The sequence below is a fragment of the Molossus molossus genome, unplaced genomic scaffold (assembly GCF_014108415.1).
Source record: "Molossus molossus isolate mMolMol1 unplaced genomic scaffold, mMolMol1.p scaffold_m16_p_19, whole genome shotgun sequence".
Classification (NCBI taxonomy): Eukaryota; Metazoa; Chordata; class Mammalia; order Chiroptera; family Molossidae; genus Molossus; species Molossus molossus.
In genome coordinates, this window is record NW_023425354.1 from 47,953,075 (window position 1) to 47,975,407 (window position 22,333).

The following is a 22,333-nucleotide window of genomic DNA, read 5'->3' on the forward strand; positions in this document are numbered from 1 at the left end:
TCCCTTTCTCTCCAGTACTTCCCGGTACCCCTCAGGACCAGCACCTAATTCCTCCTGACACAGAATGTGGGAACAGGCTTCAAACTGACAGAAGCTGAGGGGGATGTATAAACCCTGAGGGGACAGCTCTGTTCCTCCCTCCCCCAGAGATGCTGCGTTGGGGGTTGGGCATGGGACTTGCCACCCATAGAGGCCATGCATGTTTGACCAAAGCCCTCATTGGGGTCTGAGGACAGCCTTTCCCTCAGTCCTCAGACCATTACTCATCTGTGCCAAACTGGGTAGGGGCGTTTGCCAAGGATTCCCCAGTCCTGGGCCAGAGCAAGTAAATGTGGGAATAGGTGGGATACAGGGGAGGGGGAGGTGGCAGCTATTGGGGTCCTACCTGTGTCTCTCTTCTATCTTCACCATGACTCAACCCTCCCTCTGTGCCTCAGTTTCCTTTTCCCATATCTTTCTCCCTCTTTGAAGCCACCCCTATGTCTCAGTGTCAAACCAGCTTCTCCCCTCAGCTGCCCACTCCCTTTTTTTGACCTGCCCCTCCTCCCTCAGCTGCCAAGGCTGAAGGAAAGGAGAGGTGAAGGGTGGAGGGGAGGAGAGGAAGAGAGAAAGTCTTCATGGTTGGGGAGAGAATGAGGTCAGCTGTACTGAGGAGCAGATGGAGGGGCAATGAGGGACAGGTCTTGGTCAGACACCAGCCAGAAGAATTTGAAAGGACATGTGTAAGGTGACTGCCCAGAGGGGACCTGGGCCTATAAGGAAAAGAACTTCGTCAGGAAGGGTTTTAAGGGATACCAGTGGAGGAGAGAATCCTTGTCTGCTGGCATTTTGTGATTGTTAGTGCCAAATTTGAGTAGGGGGTAGGGTGCTGTTTTCCACTGACACCCAGATCCAGAATCCCTAGTCTTGGCTCCCCAGAACTTTGCCTCTTGACCATCCCTTCTCCCACCTCCACCCATGGAAACTTATTTTCCCACCCCTTCTCCTGCCTGGTCTAGTTCCTCTCCAAACAGCCATGCCCTCTAAATGCTAGGGACCTGGGCCCTGAACCCTATAGACAGATGTCCCATAAATTGGGGCATGGGAGAGGGGCTGGGGGACCCCATGATTCAGCCACGGACTCCAATGCCCAACCCCTCTTCCCAGAACAGTTCCCTGACAAGCCCTTCGCAGCTCTGTACACATTTTTAAACCTGGCAAAAGATGAAGAGAATATTGTAAATATAAAGTTTAACTGTTGGTTGTGCCTGCTGTGACGTTAGGAGGTGGGGGCAGGGGACTCTGAAGAAACAAGCCTTGGGGATGTGACTGCTGATGAGGGAGGTCTGTACCCACAGCCCTTTTCAGTGAATAGCTCTGAGGTCTGAAAGAAAGGGGGAGTGGGTGCTGAGTAAGGTTGCCATGGTAATGGGGCTATTTAGGGAGTTACGATTAGAACCCACCCTGGCTGGATGGCTCAGTTATTTGGAGCATCATCCTGTACACCAAAAGGTTGCAGGTTCGATTCCCAGTCAGGGCACATACCCAGGTTCTGGGTTCGATCCCTGGTCAGGGCACATATGGGAGGCAACCGATCGATGTTTCTCTCTGTTCCCCCATTTCCTCTCTCTAAGTATACCCTTGGGTGAAGATTAAAAAAAAAAGATTAGCATCCATGTCTGTGCAGAGGACTGAGCCTGGTGTAGAAAAGGACCAAATGGGCCGACGGGGACAGACACCAGGCAGGCTAGAGAGCCTAGCTAGTCCAGGTAGCTGGCTACAGGACAGGCATACAAAGTGAAGGGTTTGGCTTCTGCCAAGGTCTGGGCCCACGTTGGAGGGTTAATCCGGGGCTCAGGACTCTCCCTCTTGGCACATTGTGAGGGAGAGCCCAGCATCATTGTGACCCGCTTACCCCCAGGAGCCTCTGGGACAGGCAGGCAGGCTGCTGGGTGCTGTGGCACAGTGGGTTGGGGGCCTAGGGGCCCCGGTGGCCCTAGGGACCCCCATGGCCATGGCTGAGCAGCCATGGCCCAGCTGTGCCTCGCATTATAGCTCCAACACCAACAACTGCCAGGACCTGGGCAACTCCATCCTGTTGCTGCTGGGCCTCATCATCTGCATTAACATTGGCATCAATATGGTGACGCTGGTCAGGGCAGGGCTGGGAGGGAGGGTGCTGGTAGGGTGGCTGGGGGGCAGGCCTGGTGGCCAGGGCCTACCTGGGGTCACTGTGCCCTTCCCCCAGCTCTGGCGCAGACTCCGTGGCTTCTTGCACCACATGTTCTGCAGTATTGTTTGTGAGAAAGGTAAGCTGGCCTGGGGGTTAGAGTGGAGGTGGGACAGATACCAAGTGTTCTAGCCCTTGACCCTAAGCTGGCCCCATTCCCTCCCGCCCTCCCATCTCAGATGCCATAACTGTGCAGCTTCTCTCCCCAAACCCTGCTCTCCACCCCTGTAAGAACCAGTATTCCCTTCAGCCTCTCACCTCTTCCCTATCCACAGAAGCTTTTAAGTCATCCTCATCTAGAAAGAAGACCCAGCCCCCAAAGCAGAGCTCCCCTGCAGTCCACCTTCGATGCACCATGGACCCTGTGAAAATGACCGTGACCCCCCCACCCACTCGCCGCCATGGCCATCGAGGCTCATCAGCACGCCGTGCTTACTACCCAAGAGCATGGGCCCCTGACACTGACGATGAGGAGGAGAAACTCCCTCATCGGTACCCAGCAATCTGCTCCCACAACTGGGATTGCCCCTTGGAATGGGAAGGCGTCCACTCCTCCCAGGTGTTCTGGGCTCCCTGGGCCCAGGACACTGTGGAGCCGCATTCCCAGACCATTCGCTTCCAACAGACCATGGAGGGAAGACCTCTCGGAAGAGAGATGCGGTCAGAGCTGGGCCTAGAGGCCTATGTGTACCCTGTGAACCCCCCACCCTCCAGCCCGCAGGTCCTGAGCCACAAGAACAGTGGAGGGCGGGCAGGGGCCGAGGGGGAGCAGGAGAAGTGCTCACCTGCCCCCCCAAGCCCACCACCCTTTAAGGGTCCAGCATTTGTCCCAGATGTCCCCCGGCGCCCCTCCTCGCGCCGCATAGAGTATGATGCCCTAGATGTGAGGCGGCGTCTTCGAGAGCTGACCCAGGAGGTGGAGGCTCTGTCCCACTGTTACCCCATGCCCTCCAGATCCAGCACTGCTGAGGGAATGGACAAGGACTGGGTATACCATCCCCTGATAGAGAGGTGACTGGGAGAAGAATAAAAAAAAAAAAGAGAGGAGGTGGTTTGTGGTGGTTTGGGGGGAGGAGGGTGATGCTAGGGCCCACATGGCTCCTAGAAGCCCTGGTTGCTAGGGGAATAATCTCCCTGGGAACTGGGCCTAGAGAGCCCTGAGAACCCCCATGAACCTCTTGACCTCAACCTCACTATCCACCCTGTCCTCAGACCTTTTCCTGGCCCTTCTTGGTTCTAAGGTTCCCATCTGCCTCTACCCCATTTTCTTTAGTGTCCAGAGAAGGCCCCCGACCAATCCCACCCCAGATATGCAGGCAGTTCCACACTAGAAGGGAGACCCTCGTCCCCATGCCCTAGGCCTTCAGTGGCTCAGTTCTTGCCAGGGCCCAGGTTTAGGCTGCAGCTACAGGTGAGGTATGGTTCCCGCTCAACCCTGGTTTCTTTAGGAAGGGATGACTGAGAGTGAAGGCAGCTAGGCCCTCACAGTTCCTCAGTCAGAATCTTAAGCTCCCGTACCCTCAAGTAGAGTTGGAGTAGAGGATGAAATACTGGGGATACTCTCAAGGGCTACCTCATCATAACATCAGCCTTCTGTGAGTGCACTCTTCTGAGACCTCTATATCACAAGTGAAGAGACTGAAGCTCAGAGAGGCCAAGTGACTTATTCGTGGTCACACCAACATCAAGGATCAACTTCAGGACCTCAGATGCTTCATCCCCCTGCTTCTCAGGTAGATCTCATTGCCACTGAGTCAACCTTGCCCATCAGAGTTTCCCACCTTCTTTAGTTTGCCTTGTGAACTCATCAGAACATTCCATCCACTGGAGAGCAGGGAAACCCAGGAAGCTGGGATCACACACATGCACACATTCACACACACACACACACACACACACCTGTGCACACACAACTTGGGAACAAAGAGCCACGTGAGTGCACCCACACTGAAGGAGCTGGACCTCACCTTTATATCAAATGGGTTCCTGGAATGTGAGCAGACAGGCCGGCCCTTTGTGAATTGCCCTGCTTCTCTGTTCATTTTCATTCAGCTAACATCATTGATTGTTTGAAGCTGATTCCATCCCACAGGTACATATTGAGCACCTACTGTGTGTTTGGAGCCTTGATGGAAAATACCCACTGGCTATTCCTCTATTTCCACTGAGTTTATTGTGCAAATAAATGACTTATGGTCCCCAGGAGGCCCCTTTCACAGACCCCAGTGATGAACCTGGTTTAAATCAAAGACTCCTTTGTGATATCAACAATTACATCTGTTTTGTGCTTTGTAAATTTCATGTGGTTTTCTTAAGGTGGCAGCTAACAGTTTTTTAACTTGAAGAGGTGGCTCAGTGGGAAAGAGTTGGTTGAAGGTGGTCCCTGGCAGAGGCAGCAACCCCAGCAAGATGAGCAAGATAGGAATCAGTCTTGCTCTTTTCTTTTTTTTTTTTATCCTCACCCCGAGGACATTTTTGCATTCATCTTCAGATAGAGCGGGAGGGAGAGAGGAAGAAAGAGAGAGAGAGAAACATCAATGTGAGAGAGATACATCGAGTGGTTGTCACCCACATGACCCCAACCGGAGCCAGGGACAAACCGCAACCAAGGTGCATGCCCTTAGCAGGAATCACACCTGGGACTCTCTGGTCCGCAGGCGGACGCTCTAACCACTGAGCAAAACCGGCCAGGGTTCTTGCTCTTTTTTAATTTCTTTTTTTTTTTTCTTTATTGATTTTAGAGAGAGAGAGGAAGGGAAGGGAAGAAAGAGATAGAAATATGGATGTGAGAGAACATCGACTGGCTACCTCCTACATGCCCCACACTGGGGATTTAGCCCACAACCTGGGCATGTGTCCTGACCGGGGATCAAACCGGTGACCTCTTGGTGCATGGGTCAATGCTCAACCACTGAGCCACACTGGCCGGGCAGTATTGCTCTTAATGAAAGGAGCTAATGAGCTCACGAACCACCAACACCGAGGGCTGAAACGCATTGCCAGGAAGGGATGGGTAGGGTGGTGCTAGAGGTATCACAGGGAAATGAGCAGGACAGGGAGGGAGTGTATACAGTGAGGTGACTTCAGAGGAGACTCTTGCTGTCACCCATCTAGTCACCTAGATGCTAGCTTCAAGTAGCTGTGGGTGGGAAGTACCAAAAGGCAACATAAGCTGCCATAATGTCTCAAAGGAACAATGAAATAGAGGGAATCCTTTACGCATGATTCAGTCCATGAAGACTGTCTCGCTACTGTAGCTACCATATTTTCAAATCAGGAATCAGGTGTTGAGTGAAGCAAGCTCCCATGGAGACAAAGGGATGGATTGAACTCTGGGATATTTGGGGACTGAGCCAAGGGCAGAAATGGCCATATAAAGGGCCAGCTGAGTGGATAAAAGAGCTGCCACCTCTGCATTGTGACTCCTGCCAATGTGCCTCATTATGACCTGGCTTCCTCACCAGCTGGCAGGTGTCCCCAGGTCCTGGCATGAGTGCAGTGTGGGTTGGGGCTGGTGGGGGGGGGGTGGCCCAGGTGGCGGGGGGGGTGGCCCAGGTGGCCCTAGGACCCCCCCACCATGGAAAATAAGCTTCGGTATAACAACCTGGGGTGCAGCAATCAATACCAAGAAAGTTCCCAGGATGCTGACGACTTGCTATTCCTGCTGCTGGGCCTCATCATTCTTGTCAACATTGGGATCAATGTGGCAACTGTGGTCAGTGATGGCTGTGGACCATTCCTAAGGGTGAAGAGGGCTGAGGGTGGGAGCCAGCTTTGGCCGGTACCTCCACCTGCAAGAGCAATCTTGGCTGGGAGGGCTGTGGGGGTTGGGGGTGGAGAGCCTGGTCTTCATTCCCACCCCACCCCACCCCCAGATGTGGTATGGGCTCCAGAATGCCTTAGACAAGATGAGCAATTGGATTAATCAGAAAAGTAAGTATGGCAGCTAGAGAGGTAGGGGACACCCCCGCTCCCCTGCTACCACCACAGCCCTAGAAAGACAGGCCCCAGTGTTCCCAACCAACTGCCCTGCCCTCATGGACTCTTACACCCCCAGATGAAATCTTGCAGGCTTGTCAAAGTGCCCCCAAAGATGCCCCAACCAAGGTCCAAGACATCCACATCCACTGCACCCTGGACCCTGTAGAAGTGAAGATGGCCCGGCCCACTTGCTACTCTTCTTCCTACCACCATCTCCGCAACCGCAACCGCAACCGCAACTGCAAACGCAGCTGTCGCCGTCTGCGCCATAACTATCATCGCAGCACCCCCTGCAGCCACCAGCAGAGTACCAAGAACCACAGACAATTCCCCAACAATCACTCAGTCTTCCATAGCCCATGTCACAGCCACAAGATGTCACAGCTGAGGCCATTACCCTCTTTTGATCAGGAAGACCTGGACTCCCATCAGGAGGAGGAGGAAAACCTATCCTTCCCACAACCCAAGTACCCACGGTGGGGCTGGGGAGGGCTCTACCATCGAAGGGGGCTGCTCTCCAACATGGGGTTGTGGGGCCGCCAGGGCGGGATCCTGGCCAGCTTGCCACCACCCTCTCTCTACTTGTCACCTGAGCTGCGCCGCATGCCCAAGCGTGTGGAGGCCAAGTCAGAGCTGAGGCTGCAGTCCTACGGGCCCCACTGCTCACAGTCCCGCATCTGGGGTAATATGGAGGCTGAGCAGTGGACCTTGTCTCCACTACTTCCCCACCGGCTGCCTCCTAACCCCTCCTGGGTCCCTGGGGGGCACAGCCCTTACCAGTCAAGGGGCCAGATACTGTGTGACTCCTGGGATCAGCGGCGACGTGGTCTGGAGGGCTCTGAGCCTCCATCTGCCCTGGTGCCCCGAAGCTCCCGGCCTGAGGCCCGGGAGCACTACTCCCCACAGTCCCACTGGCGGAGTCTCCCTAGCCATGGTTATAGCCAGCCCACCCGCAGCCCCTACCCATCCACAGGACACTTGGGCTATACCTCCCGGGATTCCCATGAGGTACGGCGCCGGGCAGCTGAATGGGCTGAGGCGCTGCCCACTCAGCACCCTCTGACTACATCTACCTCCCTTACTGTGTTGGGCGAGGTCTCATACCAACGGGCCCTGGCTCCCAGCTCAGCCCTGCTCCCCCACTGCTCCCAGCCACTGCCTGAAGACCAGACTACTGAGCCACCCCCAACCCACTTCATGCCACTCAGCCGGAGCCCGGGAGGCAATGCCAATTACCAGGTGTACGACAGCCTGGAGCTGAAGCGGCAGGTGCAAGAGAGCAGAGTGAGAGCCAACTCACTGCCACCACCTTCCAGCTCAGCCTCGAGGCCCTCTTTGCACAGGAGCCGGACTGGGAAACTTAAATGACCAATGGCAAACGCGGGTGATGGGGCAGGGCACTGAAAGAAGAATAAAGAGCAACAGAGTCCAGGAAACACTGTGGTGGTCTGTGGCTGAGAAGTACCACTTCTTCTGCCAGCCTGGATCCCTGCCCTTGGCTTCCTGAAATGAGAAGCCAGTGTGCCATTGGTGTGAGGCTCCCCTTGGTTTAGTGGCCACAATCCTGCCTGAAGGCTCCTCCTACACAAGGCACTAAGTAGATCTTGCAGCTGCAAACTCCAAAAACCCCTGGTCTCTGGGCACCTGCTTTGTGTGAGGCTCTTCCTGTCCCCAAAAGGGAGTCAGAGGCTCAGCTTCACACAAGAAGCTGTTAGATTCCAGATTTAGGAGTTCCATATCTGGGTAGATCCAGGCCTGCAGCCTAGCAAAGGGCAGGAAGAGGGCCAAGGCTCTGGATTTCAGCCAGGCCTTCCCCAGGGTTCTGAGGCCATGGTCTTCCTAGTTTCAGGAGTGATCAGGGGGCTGGGATGCGTGAGAGTTTGAATGAGTGAGTCAGCAGGCAATGAGGAAAAAAACGAGGGTGAGCTAGCAGGTGTGTTGGCTTCTGGGCCCTGTTTGGCTGTCCAGGCTCAGGTTACTCAGACCCAGTTACCAGGGAATGCCACCTGGGCCTTCCTTTTCCTCTCCCTCCCTCATTGTGACCCCTAACCCCTGTCCCATTATGACCCAGTTCTTCCCCTCCCCCACCAGAAGAGTTTGGCTCCTAGTGAGTATGGTGGGGGTCAGGGGGCCCAGGTAGTCCTGGGACCCCCGGCCATGGGTGAGCGAGCCTACCACGGAGCCTCAGTGTGCTCTGGCACCAACCCCAGAAAGTGCCAGGACCTAGGAGACTCAATTCTTTTGATTCTGGGCAGCTTCATCTTGTTCAACGTGGGGATCAATGTGGTGACTCTGGTCAGGGAGGGGTCTGAACAGCAGGGTTGGGGGAGCCCAAGGGTCTGAGGTGGGAGGGGGTGAGGTGAGAGGGCTGCTGGGATGTGGCCAGGCTAAGGTTGGACTTCAAGGCTCACCCTACTTCTGGACTCTCCCCTCCCCTGCATCCTCAGCTCTGGCGGCATCTGAAGAGCTCCTTGCGGATTCTTTTCCATCATTTTTTCCCCAAAGGTGAGTGGTCAGCATGAGCTCAAGAGGATGTGGCCCTATCCCCTTTTTTTTTATCCCTGGTCCCATTTTCAGCCCCTCAGGAATTCAGGCCTTGTCTTGTCTCACCTTTCCCTGCAGACAGACAACCCAGCTGTATAGGCAACCATCCCATGTATATGAGCTACTCTGTGGATCCCAAGAACCTATATTCAAGAGTCTCCTCCCGCTTCCATCATTGCCCAAGCTTCCTGCTCGGGCACTCTAACCACCTTGACTCCTGCATACCAGATACGAATGATGAGAAAGCTTCCAGGTGCTGCTGGATGCCGCCTCAGTGTGGACACGCCAGGGCTCCCATGGAGACCCCATGGGGACTGTGGAAGGAGAGGATTATGGAAGCTGGGGAGCCCCCTCAGGTCACAGCCTCAAAGGCCCAACCTGCCTTTCTCTCGAGGCAAGAGACATTGTCCCAGTTCCCCAGGATGAGCAAGTTGGATATGGTTCCACTCCGCTTGCCCCAAGGGAACAAGACTAAGACCCCAGACCAAAACCCATCCTCTACCCCAGCCCAGACACGGACCCACTCCCCAGCCCACCCCTTTGAGCATACCCCCACCCAGACCCAGATCCATTCCATAGTCCGTACGCCTGCACACACCCCCACCCAGGTCCATAACCCTAAGCATACCTCAGCTCACACCCTGGCCCAGGCCCCAGCCCAGGCTCTCTTGCATGGCTTAGCCCACTCCCTGGGCCACAAGCTTGAGCACAGAACAGTCAGCAACTCTGCTCCAGCCAGCAATTCTGCTCATCTAACCTATACCCATGCCCACACCTTTGTCCCTCCCCCAACCTCTGCCCCAGACCATCTTCTAACTTCCACTCCTGCTACCATTGCCCCAGCCTCTACACCTGCTCCTGTCCCAATATCTACTTCAATCCCTGCCCCAGCAGTGGTCATGGCCCCAACTACCACTCCAGTTCCTGCTCCTAGCCCTGCCTCCACCCCTATCCACAGCCTAACTCCTATTCCTGCTACCCTGACTGCCTTGAGCCAAGACCTCTCCACTGACCATGTGGTTTATGATGCCCACACAGTAAAGCAGAACTTATTCCATGGCTGCCCTACCCAGAACCCTGGGTATTCCAGAAAGAACTTGGGTACCCTCTCCAGGCCTCAAGATGGGCAGGGCCTGGTAAACTCTGGTAAAGCAGAGCAAACATCAAAGCAACTTAGGGAGGACACTGCCAAGCCCTCCACAAGACCCATACTGGGTTATCTGGAGTTGGGGAATATGGAATGGAAAATCTCAAATGATGCCAAAGACAAGTTCTTACAGCCCAAGACCTTCCCTTACTGCAGCTTCCATCCTTGCAGTTCTGAGAGGAGAAACACAGACTCCCAGCCTCCAGTCTACCCCAAATTCCTGGTCTACTCCAAGGATGCTTCACCTTCTCAACCTTGCTTTCATTCTCCAACCAGTGCCCAGAACTCAATGTGCACTGCTCCTTCACCATGCACTCATTCTCACCCTCTTGTTTCTCCCAGATCATTTGTTCCTCATCAACCTACCAACCATCAGGTGAAGCCCCGCACCTCAATACAAACCCCCACCTTACCCCCAATCTCCCACTCTCCTCAGTCCATACCCTCTTCCCGGTTTCCCATCTCTTCCTGCTTCTCCACCACTTCCAAACTTTCAACCCAACCCCAATCTCCTGAACTTCATGAGAGTCTAGGTCTCACCCAAGACTCTGGCCTTTTAAGAACCCCAGGCCCTTCAAAAGACTCTAGAGTTTCCATGAACCCAGGTCTTGATCAAGGTCCAGGCCTACACAAGCTGCCAGGCCTTAACCAACACCCTCATCTCTGCAAGCATCCAGGGCCTTCCCAAGACTCTAGACTTCCCAAGAATCCAATTACCCAAGATTCTGGCCCTCAAAAGAGCGTAGGTCCTCCTCAAAATATAGGTATCTTTAGGAGTCCATGTCTTATCCAACCCTCTGGCCTCCATAAGAACACACCATTTTCCCAAACTTCTGACATTCTGAGGAGCTCAGGCTTTGTGCAAGACTCTGGAGTCTATAGGAATCCAAAACAAAACCAAGAGACTGAATTCTACAAAAGTCAAGATCTCTCCCAAGCAACTGGCCTCCATAACATCCCAGGCCTTTCTCAAGAATCTGGAGGGTGCAAGAGTACAGGCAATGCCCAAGATTCCGGAGTCTCTAGGAGTCTAGGCCTTACCCAAGATTCTGGCCCACAGAAGAGCCCATGCCTTGCCCAAAACTCTAAAGTTAACAAGAGCTCAGGCCAGGAATCTGGTCTCTACAAAAGCCCAGGACTTGCCCAAACCTGTGGCCACCATAAGAGCTCAGGCCTCACCCAAGACTCAGGAGAATACAGAAATCTAGGCCTGACTCAAGATTCTGACCTCCATGTGAATCCAGGCCTTAACCAAGCCAATGAAGTGGAAAAGAGATGTGGCCTTACCCAAGATGCTGGAATTTACAGGAGCCAAGAACATACCCAAGATCCTAACTTCCACAAATACCCAGGAATTAATCAAGATCCTGGCCCCTATAAGGGCCTAGCTCTTACTCAAGACTCTGACCTCCCCAGGACTCAAGACCTTACCAAGGAATCAAGCCTCCACAAGGATTCATGCCTTATCCCAAATCCTGACCTCCACAAGAACCTAGGCCTTGCTTTAGGTACTAACTCTGCCCAAGTCTTGGGCCCATCTCAGACCCCAAAGTCCATACCATCGTTAATGAAGTCATTTGTATCTGAGGAGGCTTCTCAGGAGGATGCAGAGCAGCATCTTCCATTGACTTCTGATCCACTCAGTCAGTGCTCCTGCCCTTCCAAGGCCCAGGTGATCTACAATGACCTGCAAACCTTCTCAGAGGTACCTGTATTAATTGAGCTACAATCATCCTCCCAGCAAGTAGGAAGCCAAGACTGGGTGTACTGTCCAGTGGATACAGTTCCTCCAGCCTGCCAGAACTATCGCCAGATGTCTATGCCTCCCAAAATCAACTGGACGACTCGCTGTCCTGGGCCAGGCACCCGAGTAGGGCACGTGGTCTTTGATGCGCGCCAGAGACAGTTTGGAGTGGGCAGAGACAAGTGTGAAGCTCTATTTCCCAGGCGCCTTCGCCAAGAGGCACCCAGCAGCAACTCAGTGGAGACCACCAGGTGGGGATATCAGGGTGCAATGAGGCCCTCAGAAAAAGAGGGCACAAAGGTGCATTAGGAATAAAGAGGCAAGAAGAAGTGTTCTGTGATTAATTGAGGACAACCACCCCAGCCCCATTCCTGACACTGACCACTCTTGGAGCCTGATGAGTACTGGAAGTATACTTGCCCCTGCTTCTCCTCCATAGCTATAGAGCTAAACCCATTATCCCCAAGGCCCTAAAGCTGCATTTACCACAGATAGCCACTAACTACCCATGGCTTTTAGAATGTAAATTAATTAAAATTAAAATTTAAAATTCTGTTCTTTTGTTTCATTATCTACATTTCAAGTGCTCAATAGTCATGGGTGGCTAGTGGCTAGTGTATTGGATAGCACAGATTTAGAACATTTTCATCATTACAGAAAATCCAGTTGGACCGCAATGCTTTAGAGTTTAGAGAAACTTTCCTTTCCCCTGTCACCCATTCCCAGCATCTCCAAAGCTCCCACACAGCCCAAAGAACTTAGTTCTTCTTAGAGTGGCTCAGAGGCCACTCTCTGGGGAGGAGGTAAGATGTAGGGATGCCAAATGCCTGATTATCCCAGACTGTGAGAAAGAGCTAAGTCTTCAGTTTTCCTGATCTAGTCTCTTGGGTCACAACCAGATGTATGGAAACCTTCCTCTCCAGTTCTAGGATGTTTTGGGGCTTTGAGTTGCTGATGGAGAACTCTCTGTCAGTAACTAAGAACTCCTGAGATCTGGGCTCCCCAAATTGAGCTCTGGATTCTGAGAGTCCCTTCCTTTATCAGCCTCTAATTTTTCTAGGTGTTTCTGCTTAATTCTCTTGCCCACAGACTGAGGCCTATCTCATTTCAGAGATAGTCCCTGGGGGAAAGGGAATGTAAGAAGTCCTGGTCCAGCAATGGATAGGTCTGATCTATAAACCTGCCCCTAGTTTCCTGTCTTTTGTCCCATTATTCTGGCTCCTTGTGTTACCCTGATAACATTGGTTGCTGAAAGCAATTTTCTTCCCCGTAATTTCCCTTTGTCTTGCCCCAGCCCAGCTGGGAGTTTCCTCTGGATTTGATTACTCTTCTGTGTAAACACTAGGTATGAGATACCAGTGTTTTCCCCACCACCACACGTGTGTCTGAGGTGGGTATCATTAATATATCCCTTCCCTGAGTCAGATGTCCATTCCTGAGTTACCACCTGTGTGTTCTTGCCTAATACTATTATCATGGATTCCAAGGAGAAATCACCCAGCTGGGGAGCCCCTTTCTAACACCTCTCTGGCTCAGCTCTGACCTTGGACAAGTCATGCTGCATCCTCTCTAGGATGCAGTCTCATCTCCAAAATGAAGTTGTAATTACATGGAAGAACACTTCTAGATCTAAATGACCAGGGATCTTCTACTCACATGGGATACAGGGACCCCCATTTCTCCCCAGGCCCTAGGGTATGTCCCCCATTATTGTTTGCTATTCAGATCCATCCTATTACTCCTCTGCTCCCACCCTAAGAAATGTTTGTCTCCATAGGACAGTTTATCTCCACAGAAACTACAACTTCAACCAGGCACTTCAGAGGAACAGTGAAGGTTGTGGGGGTATAGCCACAAAGCCCTGGTAGCGCAGAACAGAAACTGCAATTCCCAGAATAGCGCGAGATCTGAAAAGACCGAAAGGCGTATTGACAGAGGTGGGGCCCGCTCGGAACCACCCAGACAACCTCTAGAAAGGGGCGTGACTGTAACCGAAGGGCGTGGCCTTGCGGGCAGCCGGAAGAAGTTACCTGTTGGATTGTTCTGTCCATTCTCTTCCCAATTCTTGCGGTAACCCCTAAGAGGGGAGCCGCAGACCGTAAGCCTTTTCCGAAAAAGAGGTAAGGGAAGGTAGACAAGGACGGCGGAGGAGACTGGCTATTACATTCCGAAGGAGGGGTGAGTCAGGTGAACCGGTCCATGGGGGCGGGAACCAGAATATGAGAAAGAGCAAGAACAGAGGAGGTATTTATTTGTTCGTTTTCAAGACTAAACTTACGGCTCTTTATCTGCAGACCCATTGTACTTCTCTAGGGCACTCACTCGGCCTCGAGAAGACAGAACAGAGGTGACTTCTCGGTAGCAAAGGAACAGCCGGTCTAGGCTTCCTCTCGTCTGCTTTTTCCCTAGCCCAAAACGATAGAGCCGTATGGCTTCCGCGGTCTGGGGGAGTGCCCCCTGGTGGGGCCCGCCGCCACCAGCCCCAGCCCGCCCGCTCACAGATATCGACTTCTGCTCTGGAGCACAGCTCCAGGAACTAACCCAGCTTATCCAGGAGCTGGGTGTGCAGGAGAGCTGGAGGGACGGGCCCAAGACGGGACCTGACCTCCTCCGGGCCAAGGACTTTGTTTTTTCTTTACTTGGTAAGTAACCCTCCCCGCCTTCAGACACTCGCAGCTTTCAGCCCCTCCCTGGCGTTGTGTCACGCTTTCACAATCCCTTGTTTTCCCTTAGGTCTCGTTCACCGCCGAGACCCCCGCTTTCCTCCCCAAGCAGAGCTCTTGCTGCTTCGTGGCGGGATTCGCGAGGGCTCCGTGGATCTGGGGCCTTCACCCCTAGGTCCCTACGCCCGGGGACCTCACTACGACGCCGGCTTCACGTTACTGGTGCCCGTATTTTCTCTAGATGGCATTGGGCAGGAGCTGCAACTGGACATGGAATCCAATTATGCCTGGCTCTGCCTCCCAGAATTGATGCACGGAACCTCGGTCCGAAAGGCATGGCAGGATTGCCTAGGACCCTCCGTCTCTGGAGGACGTGATTTGATCCACCGAACCGAAAGCGAAGAAAGTCCCAAAGACCAGCAAAGCTCGGCGGACCAACTGCACGGTTACGTCACTGAGCTTGAGCTGCGCTCGTCTTTGGAAAAATCACCTAGTAACGGCTCCAGGGCCGAGTTGCCTCGGCAAGACGTAACCGATTTTAGCTTTCCCGCACCGCTGAAAAAACTGAATGGTGACGTCACCAAAGCAGCCACAGATAGTCCAGTCCCACAGCCGTCGGAGGCTCCGGAGGCGTGGCCCACATTGTGCCCTGCCAAGGTGGCTGCGTGGTTCTTTGCTATGCTGGCTGAGGTCGCCGAGTCCCTGATCCCGGTCCCAGGTGCCCCGCGCTTGGTCCACGCAGCCCGCCACGCAGGGTTCACCACCATTCTCCTGGCTACGTCAGGGCCCCCACGCCGCCTCCTGCTTTTCGACCTAATCCCTGTTGTGTCCGTGACCGGCTGGCCCGAGGGAGCTCGGAGCCACTCCTGGGCCGGCCCGCTGGCCTCCGAGTCGTCCTCCTTCTACCTAGTGCCCGGCGGCGACATAGAGCGGCCGGGCGCTTCCGGCTGGCAGCTGTGTTTCGCCCGCCAGGAGCTGGCGCTCAAGGCGCTCATACCCTCCCCGCTGCTGCAAGCGCACGCGGCTGCCCAGGCGCTGCTGCGCCCGCTGGTGGCCGGAACCCGGGCCGCGGCGCCCTATCTTCTGCGGACGTTGCTCTACTGGGCTTGCGAGCGACTGCCGGCGCTCTATCTGGCGCGGCCCGAGAATGCTGGCGCCTGCTGCCTGGGGCTGCTGGATGAGCTAGCCCGTGTGCTCGAGGCTGGGACTCTGCCCCATTATTTTCTGAGCGGACGAAAGCTCTGGGCAGGGGACAGTGCTACTGCGCTGCTCGTGGCGTTGGCCCGGCTTCGTGGGGACCCTGCCCGGGCCCTGTGCGCCACGGTGGAGGAGGCCAAGACAGCGCGAAAGGGGGGCGGCTTAGCTGGCCTGGGAGACAGGTCCCATTAAAGACTATTCCTGTCTGCATGGAAAGCCTCTCACTTGGGAGACAGACTTAGCACTCCGGACCTAAAGATCCCGTTCTAGAAGGCATCCTTGCGGGTTCCATCCCGTCATTCCATTTGCCTCCTGCCCCATCTCTGGTACAGGTCGCCCCATTCTGGCTTCTCTGCTCTCCAAATCCGTGATCAGCATCCTTTGTGTCCTGGTACAGCCTCTGGCACCCATTCTTATGGTCTTTTCTCTTTAGAAGTCAATGGGGTGGGGGCGGGGAATATATTTGCTAACAAAACGTGCAAAGGAGAGCGGTATGTAGACCAGAGACATCAATTTGGTTCACACAATAGCAAACATTAAGGAGGCCGGATTTCATCCCAGGCTAGATCCGGACCCCCTCCCCTCAATCTCTTCAGTTATTACCCCCACTTTCTTCATTCAGTTCTGTCCTCCCTCCCAGGCAGTAGGTCCCTTCCATTTATCTTAAGCCCACCCTCTACCCCCAGTCAGGGTTCCATCCAGTGGAGTCACCTCCTTGTCCCTCCTCCTCTGAACCCTGAGACTTGAGGCCTTGCCTCAGCTCCCCCTGCCTCTAAAGACCGTCCCCAAAGAACCTCAGGGTTCCGCCTGCCCAACTTCACCCCCCTTTTCCGGCGTCTCCGCCCCCTGCCCCGCCCCCAGGCTGGCTCTAGAAGGGGGAGCTGCGGTTGCCGCCGCCTCAGCTTCCCACTGTCGCTGCTGCTACTGATGCCCCGGTTACCGCCGCTGCACTTGGTCCAGCCGCCAGGCCCAGTGCTCTGATTTACCCGACCAGGGCGCTCTGCGGAGACATCCTCACTTCTTGGGGGGCTCGGGGCGCCTAACCAGGCGTGGAGGGAAGCTGCGTTTGCGGGGGACAGGGAGGGAGGAGCCAGCAACCGGGGCCAGCACCACCCGTCGCGGGACCAACAAGACGGGACAGGTTGAGGGGCGTCGGAGAAGAGGGGGGATGCTATAGTTAGTCCCAGGGAGGAGGAAGCCCTGTAACAGAAAGCTCTGATGTGCTCTGGCTTGTAGGGTGCCTGTTCACATTTGGGAACTGGTGACAACATGGGTACACTCCTCTCTTGGGGGGCTGGTTGGATCGGAGGACGTGGGATGTAAACAGCACCAGCTGTCTCCCCCCACCTCCCAGGAAATTAAGGGGCAGCCAGAAGAAAAACCCAGATGCTTCTTATTTCCAGGTTGACAGAGGGCCCCTCAGACAACCACCTGGTGTATCCACCCGGAAGGGTGGATTTGGAGGTGACTTAAAAAATAGTTGAGGGTAACAAGGTGAGGAAAGGGGCTCAGCAACTGGAAACTTGTGCCACTAGAAATGAGGGTGACTTGGTAAAAAAAAAAAAAAAAAAAAAAAAAGGTTGTCCAGAGAGTCTGGAAACCCATTCTCAATGACCAGGAACAGCCTGGATATTCTGAGACATAGTTTTGGGGGATTTCAATGAAAAAGAAAAAGTGGGGGATCCTCTTCACTTACAGGGTGGCAAAGACACCAAGGTTTAGTTCTTCCCTGACATTGGCAGTGCCCCAGTAGGGGTGGAGTGAGTTAATATCCTCAAAGCTAAGGATCCACACCCTTTAGATTACAAGAGAGGATTTGGCAGGAGTACAGGGGCCCTGAAATAGGGTGAAAAGGTGCCTGGGGATATTGGAACCACATAGTGGAAATTTTGAGGGTTTTGAATTTGCGATAGGGTAAGTGGGAACAGGGATACTGGAGAGCAGGGGAAGGGGTAGTTTTCAGTAGGGGGCAAAAGTCCAAGGGTGAAGTTAACTGAGAGGCACATAGTCTGCTGGGTCCAGTGGAGCTAGCACAGGGGCCCAAGGGTGAGAGCTGACAGCTGGGTGGAGGGGGTGCTGAGGCTTATCCTAAGGTCCTGTGGGTGGGGCGGTGAGTCGGGAAGGAGCGTCAAGAGCATGCCGTGGTGAGCGGGCTTCTCTGGGGGAGCCCAACGCTCTCCCAGCGCCTGCCGGTTTGGGGGTGTCTCCTCCCGGGGCGCCATGGCGGCGCTGGCCAGTAGCCTGATCCGGCAGAAGCGGGAGGTCCGCGAGCCCGGGGGCAGCCGGCCCGTGTCGGCGCAGCGGCGCGTGTGTCCCCGCGGCACCAAGTCCCTTTGCCAGAAGCAGCTCCTCATCCTGCTGTCCAAGGTGCGACTGTGCGGGGGGCGGACCGCGCGGCCGGACCGTGGCCCCGGTGAGTTGTTGGGGCGGGGTCTCCGGGTATGGGGGTCTCTCTGCCTGGGAGGTTGAGATGAGGGGTTCTGAAGAATGGAGCCCGACTGAGGGAGGCTCCCGGAAAGTAAAAAGGGGTGGGCCAAGACAACAAAGTCTTTGCCAGTCTGTGCCTCAGTTTCCCTTCTCTTTTGCCCGTAACCCCAAGTCTCCTTGCTTTCGAGGGCAAGGGGAAGGCTTGAGGGGCTAAGTCTGGTTCCCCAAGCCTCGTGGCTCCTGCCTCCCCCCGACCCCAGGATCCCCACCCCCAGCGCCCTTCGCCTACGTGCTGGCTCTCGCGATTCTTTCCATCCAGAGCCGAGGGGCCTGGGGGTTCCGGACGCCTGGGTCACCCCGAAGGTTTCTGCGGCTCCGGCAGCCCCGCCCCCGCCCCGGTTCTCCTGCTCCTCCACGTCTTGGCTCAGTTCCTCCTGGCCCAGCTTGCCTGGCTCGGCGCCAATCTCCCCAATTCTCCCCTGGGTGTCCTTGCAGCTACCTCGCCAAACCGCCCCTCTTGTGCATCCTCCTCCTGTGACCTGAGCTTCAAGAGAGGAATTGGGTACCCCCCCATTACCCTCCACGCGACTCCAAAATCGGGTCCCAGGAGCTCAGGGGACCCCCTACCGCGAGGAACTCGGTACCAGGCTGGTGGGAGACCCGCACAGAGACTGGGGGGTCGTACCACCTACAAGGGGGTACACGGAAGTCGTCTGAGAACAAGCGACTGGCAAGAAGAGTTGTGAGGGTTAGAGTGTGGTCCCCGTCCAGGTACCATAGGCAGGGAGTCCCTCGGACCTGCTCCCGCCCTCTCCCAACTCCCCGAAGGTTAGCCACTTCGAGCCTTTCTCTCCCCCGCCGCTGACCCGCCGCAGTGGTACGGTCCGCAGCCCACCCTTTGAATGGGACCCGGCCCCCACGTGACTCAGCTTGCCTCACCACCTCTCCCGCCCCTCCCCCCATTTCCGTGGTTTAGTGCCGAATGTCCCCTACCCCAGGCGGGTTACCTGGCTGAAGGGGAAAGGCTGAGCCTCAGGGAGGCCTGGGCCCCCGAGCCAGAGGACTGACAGATACAGACAGATGGGTCAGTGTCAGACTGGCCGGCGCTGGGCCAAGGCAAGGCCCGCGCTAAGCGGGCGACAGCAGCAGCAGCAGGTGCTGAGTCAGCGTCAGGCCCAGTCCTACCCCTATTCTTTAGGGGGCGCCCCTACCCTGTGTTCACCTTGCTGCCCCCCACATTCGCAAACACACCTACCCTTCAGCTGCCCTGTCACCCTCTGCTTTTTGATGTATCTCTCTCCTTCCTCTTCCCTTCCTCTCCCCACCACCCCTTTCTGGTTGAGCTGTAGAGTAGGAATTAAGCCATTTAAATAAATGTCAATAAATTAAACTGAAAGCTGGTGGTTAGAGGAAGCAGAAGGAACCCATACCTCAGCGTCCTCAGTAATCTAAAAGAAGTGGAAGAGAGCTTTATTGGAGGGTAAGAAAGTTGGGGCCCTAGTACCCTATTCCTTCCCTCCACTCGCCCTTCATTTTTTTCCTCTGATCTCACCAAGTGTAGGAATGTTTCTGGGAACAGAGATATAATTTTCAAAGATTAATGTCTCTTTCTCTAGAGCCTCAGCTCAAAGGCATCGTCACCAAACTGTTCTGCCGCCAGGGTTTCTACCTCCAGGCAAATCCCGACGGGAGCATCCAGGGCACCCCAGAGGACACCAGCTCTTTCAGTGAGAGGGGAAGCTGGCCCCTGGGTGGGAAGGGGGATAGTGGGGCTAGGAGACTAGGACAATTTTATTCCTGCTTCAGGTTCTGTGTTTTCAGTCTGCCTCTTTGACTCCCAAGGGAGGAAGTGTAGCTGGGATGAGGGGAGTTTAAGTGGGGGGTTCAAGACCTGGGGTACTGATGCCCCCTCTCTCCATCCCCAGCCCACTTTAATCTGATCCCCGTGGGGCTCCGTGTGGTCACCATCCAGAGTGCCAAGCTGGGTCACTACATGGCCATGAATGCTGAGGGGCTGCTCTACAGCTCGGTGAGACAATGAGGCTGAGTGGCTTGGGGTTTGGAGATTCCCCAACTACAACTTTCTAGTCTACAGATATTTTACAATTCAGAACTTCCTCTCAATCCATCTTATTGATGTCCTGTCATCACTGCCTACTCCAGAGCACCTTTTCTAGGATCCCTCTCATCTCACTCTCACACTGCCCTCCAGATGCACCCCCCCCCACCCCCCGGGCTTTTTGAATGTCCAACTCTTTCAGCCTTTTAGGGCCCCTATTTCTCATTCTCCATCCTCTAGACTTCATTATCACTCACTTCCCCAGAATCATTCAGGCTGGGGAATGGTGAGAGGTTGGGAATAGAGTGGAGAGAAGGTACCTTCTTATTCCAGAGCCCCCAAAGGTCTAGTTCCTAACCCTCAGAGACCTACCAAACTCTTCTTTGTCCTCCCTTTCTCCCAGTTCCCACATGGACTGTGAGATTGGCCCTCCCAGCCTGAAATGTATGGATTATATTCTGGTTTGTTCTTCCCAGGGTTCCCTTCTGTCCATTGATGTGTCTATTTGTCTCTTTGTCTGTGTGTGCCTTTCTGGGTCTTTGTCTCCTCAGCAACATTTCACAGCTGAGTGTCGCTTTAAGGAGTGTGTCTTTGAGAATTACTATGTCCTGTACGCCTCCGCTCTCTACCGTCAGCGCCGTTCTGGCCGGGCCTGGTACCTAGGCTTGGACAAGGAGGGCCGAGTCATGAAGGGAAATCGAGTCAAGAAGACCAAGGCAGCTGCCCACTTTGTGCCCAAGCTCCTGGAGGGTGAGTATGGACTGAAGAAAATGGGGGCCACATGGGTGGGTATTAACCTTGACATGGACATTTACTGACACATATCTCAGGGGCTACAGTATAAAGAGACACCTGTTATGACACGTCAAGCCTTTGGGGGTTTGGGGAGTTCTCATATGGGTTGGGGTTTCCAGAAGATGAGTGCAGGGGAAGGGAGCCCTTTAAGAGCTCTGATTCTGCTTAGATCTCTCTGTGCCTAACTCTCCTTCCTGCTCTTCTCTTTCCCCTTCACAGTGGCCATGTACCGGGAGCCTTCTCTCCACAGTGTCCCTGAGACCTCCCCTTCCAGTCCCCCTGCCCCCTGAAATGTAGACCCTGGACTGGAGGCTCCTGTACTTGCACTGGTCCAGCCACCACCACAGCCTGTCTCCCAGCCCTGCTCCTGGACCTGCTCTCACCCCAGCTGCCATACTCATGCCCTGAGCAGCCAGGTCCCACCAGGTGCTCTACCCTGAGGGAGCCTAGGAACTGCTGAAACACTTAGATGCTTGGACCTGGGAGGAAGTCATAGAGGTGGATGTTTGAAAATGATCCTGCCTGATTGCTTCTTTCCTCCCCACTTACACACCCCCAAAACCTTTTCCTGAGATGGCGCTGGGGGTTTCCAATCTGATAGAACCAGGACACAAATACTTCTCACCCCAGGCTCAGCCAGTTCCTGGAGCCCTTTTCATTGCCTTTGAACCATAGATTTATAGGTCTACTGGAGCTCAGGATTAGTTTCTTTTCCCTACTCTACCTTCTGCCTTGTTCTGGACAGGTTCTGGAACACCAGGCACCCCAGCCAGGGCTATTTCTCCACTAAGGCTCTGTTCTGGATCCATCAGGCTTTCTTGACCCCGATAGACCCCTGGTTTCCAAGTAGAGAGGTTGGATTTGAGCCCTGTCCAGCTCTTGGCCTTGGCCTGAACAGGGACCAGTGTCAGATCACCACAGGTTTAACTTTTTTTATCCCAGAGACACCCAGTACTAGAGCATGGTGTTCTAGGCACATATGGAGCCATATTTCCTTCTGAATTTCGGGTCTAGAATATAGACCATGATTCTTCACCCTTCCCTCCATATTACTGCTCTAGAATAAGTTGAAGACCCATCCTCCTACCTTCTCCAGTGATACCCATTAAGAATAAGCTCTGGAAAGGACGCAGCTTTGATTCATAAAGAACTAAGTCCTGGATGAATTAAGAACTACTTCTTATTTTACCTAGATGATTTTCTAAAAATCTTATTCTTCCTCTAGAATGCAAACCTTATTTTTACATGTAGTTGCTAGCTCCTGCAACTCAGCTGGAGTACAGGGAAATAAAGTCTGAAGACAGAGGAGTTTTAGAAGGAATCCTTCCTTGGTTCATTGTGGGGAAGCTAGGATAGTGAAGGGGCCAAAGCCATGACATAATTGGACCTGTGCCTGGGTTGGGGGGACATGAACACTTAGCTACCTCAGCAGGAATTCCCTCCAGATCCCTTTTAAAGCTGAGGTATTTAGGGTAATGGGTCTAGAATAAAAAGGACAAATATGACATAGACCTTACAGTGTACAGATGATGTGTTGTAGAATTGTGCACCTGAAACCTGTATACTT

At 54.3% G+C, this 22,333-nt stretch overlaps 5 protein-coding genes across 6 annotated transcripts; all 5 read left to right on the top strand.

The window, feature by feature from the left end:
• The first annotated feature begins 1,987 nt into the window (after positions 1-1,987).
• Positions 1,988-3,224, top strand: SPEM1 (spermatid maturation 1). The gene is made up of 3 exons (XM_036267706.1): positions 1,988-2,131; positions 2,228-2,288; positions 2,485-3,224. The coding sequence occupies exons 1-3, from the start codon at positions 1,988-1,990 to the stop codon at positions 3,222-3,224; spliced, it is 945 nt and encodes a 314-aa protein (XP_036123599.1).
• A 2,562-nt stretch (positions 3,225-5,786) lies between these two features.
• SPEM2 (SPEM family member 2) lies at positions 5,787-7,558 on the top strand. The gene is made up of 3 exons (XM_036267726.1): positions 5,787-5,924; positions 6,085-6,142; positions 6,267-7,558. The coding sequence occupies exons 1-3, from the start codon at positions 5,787-5,789 to the stop codon at positions 7,556-7,558; spliced, it is 1,488 nt and encodes a 495-aa protein (XP_036123619.1).
• A 789-nt stretch (positions 7,559-8,347) lies between these two features.
• Positions 8,348-11,934, top strand: SPEM3 (SPEM family member 3). The gene is made up of 3 exons (XM_036269705.1): positions 8,348-8,485; positions 8,638-8,695; positions 8,813-11,934. The coding sequence occupies exons 1-3, from the start codon at positions 8,348-8,350 to the stop codon at positions 11,932-11,934; spliced, it is 3,318 nt and encodes a 1,105-aa protein (XP_036125598.1).
• A 1,712-nt stretch (positions 11,935-13,646) lies between these two features.
• TMEM102 (transmembrane protein 102) lies at positions 13,647-15,888 on the top strand. The gene is made up of 3 exons (XM_036269661.1): positions 13,647-13,803; positions 13,920-14,267; positions 14,359-15,888. The coding sequence occupies exons 2-3, from the start codon at positions 14,054-14,056 to the stop codon at positions 15,675-15,677; spliced, it is 1,533 nt and encodes a 510-aa protein (XP_036125554.1). The 5' UTR covers positions 13,647-13,803; positions 13,920-14,053; the 3' UTR covers positions 15,678-15,888.
• A 1,749-nt stretch (positions 15,889-17,637) lies between these two features.
• On the top strand, positions 17,638-22,288 carry FGF11 (fibroblast growth factor 11). Of its 2 annotated transcripts, XM_036269663.1 has the most exons (5): positions 17,638-17,898; positions 19,529-19,639; positions 19,838-19,941; positions 20,523-20,721; positions 20,986-22,288. In XM_036269663.1, exons 1-5 carry the CDS (start codon positions 17,706-17,708, stop codon positions 21,054-21,056), a joined length of 678 nt encoding a protein of 225 aa, XP_036125556.1. In that variant the 5' UTR covers positions 17,638-17,705; the 3' UTR covers positions 21,057-22,288. The 2 variants fall into 2 exon arrangements, with proteins under 2 accessions (XP_036125556.1, XP_036125555.1); XM_036269662.1 differs by lacking the exon at positions 19,529-19,639.
• Positions 22,289-22,333: the final 45 nt, after the last annotated feature.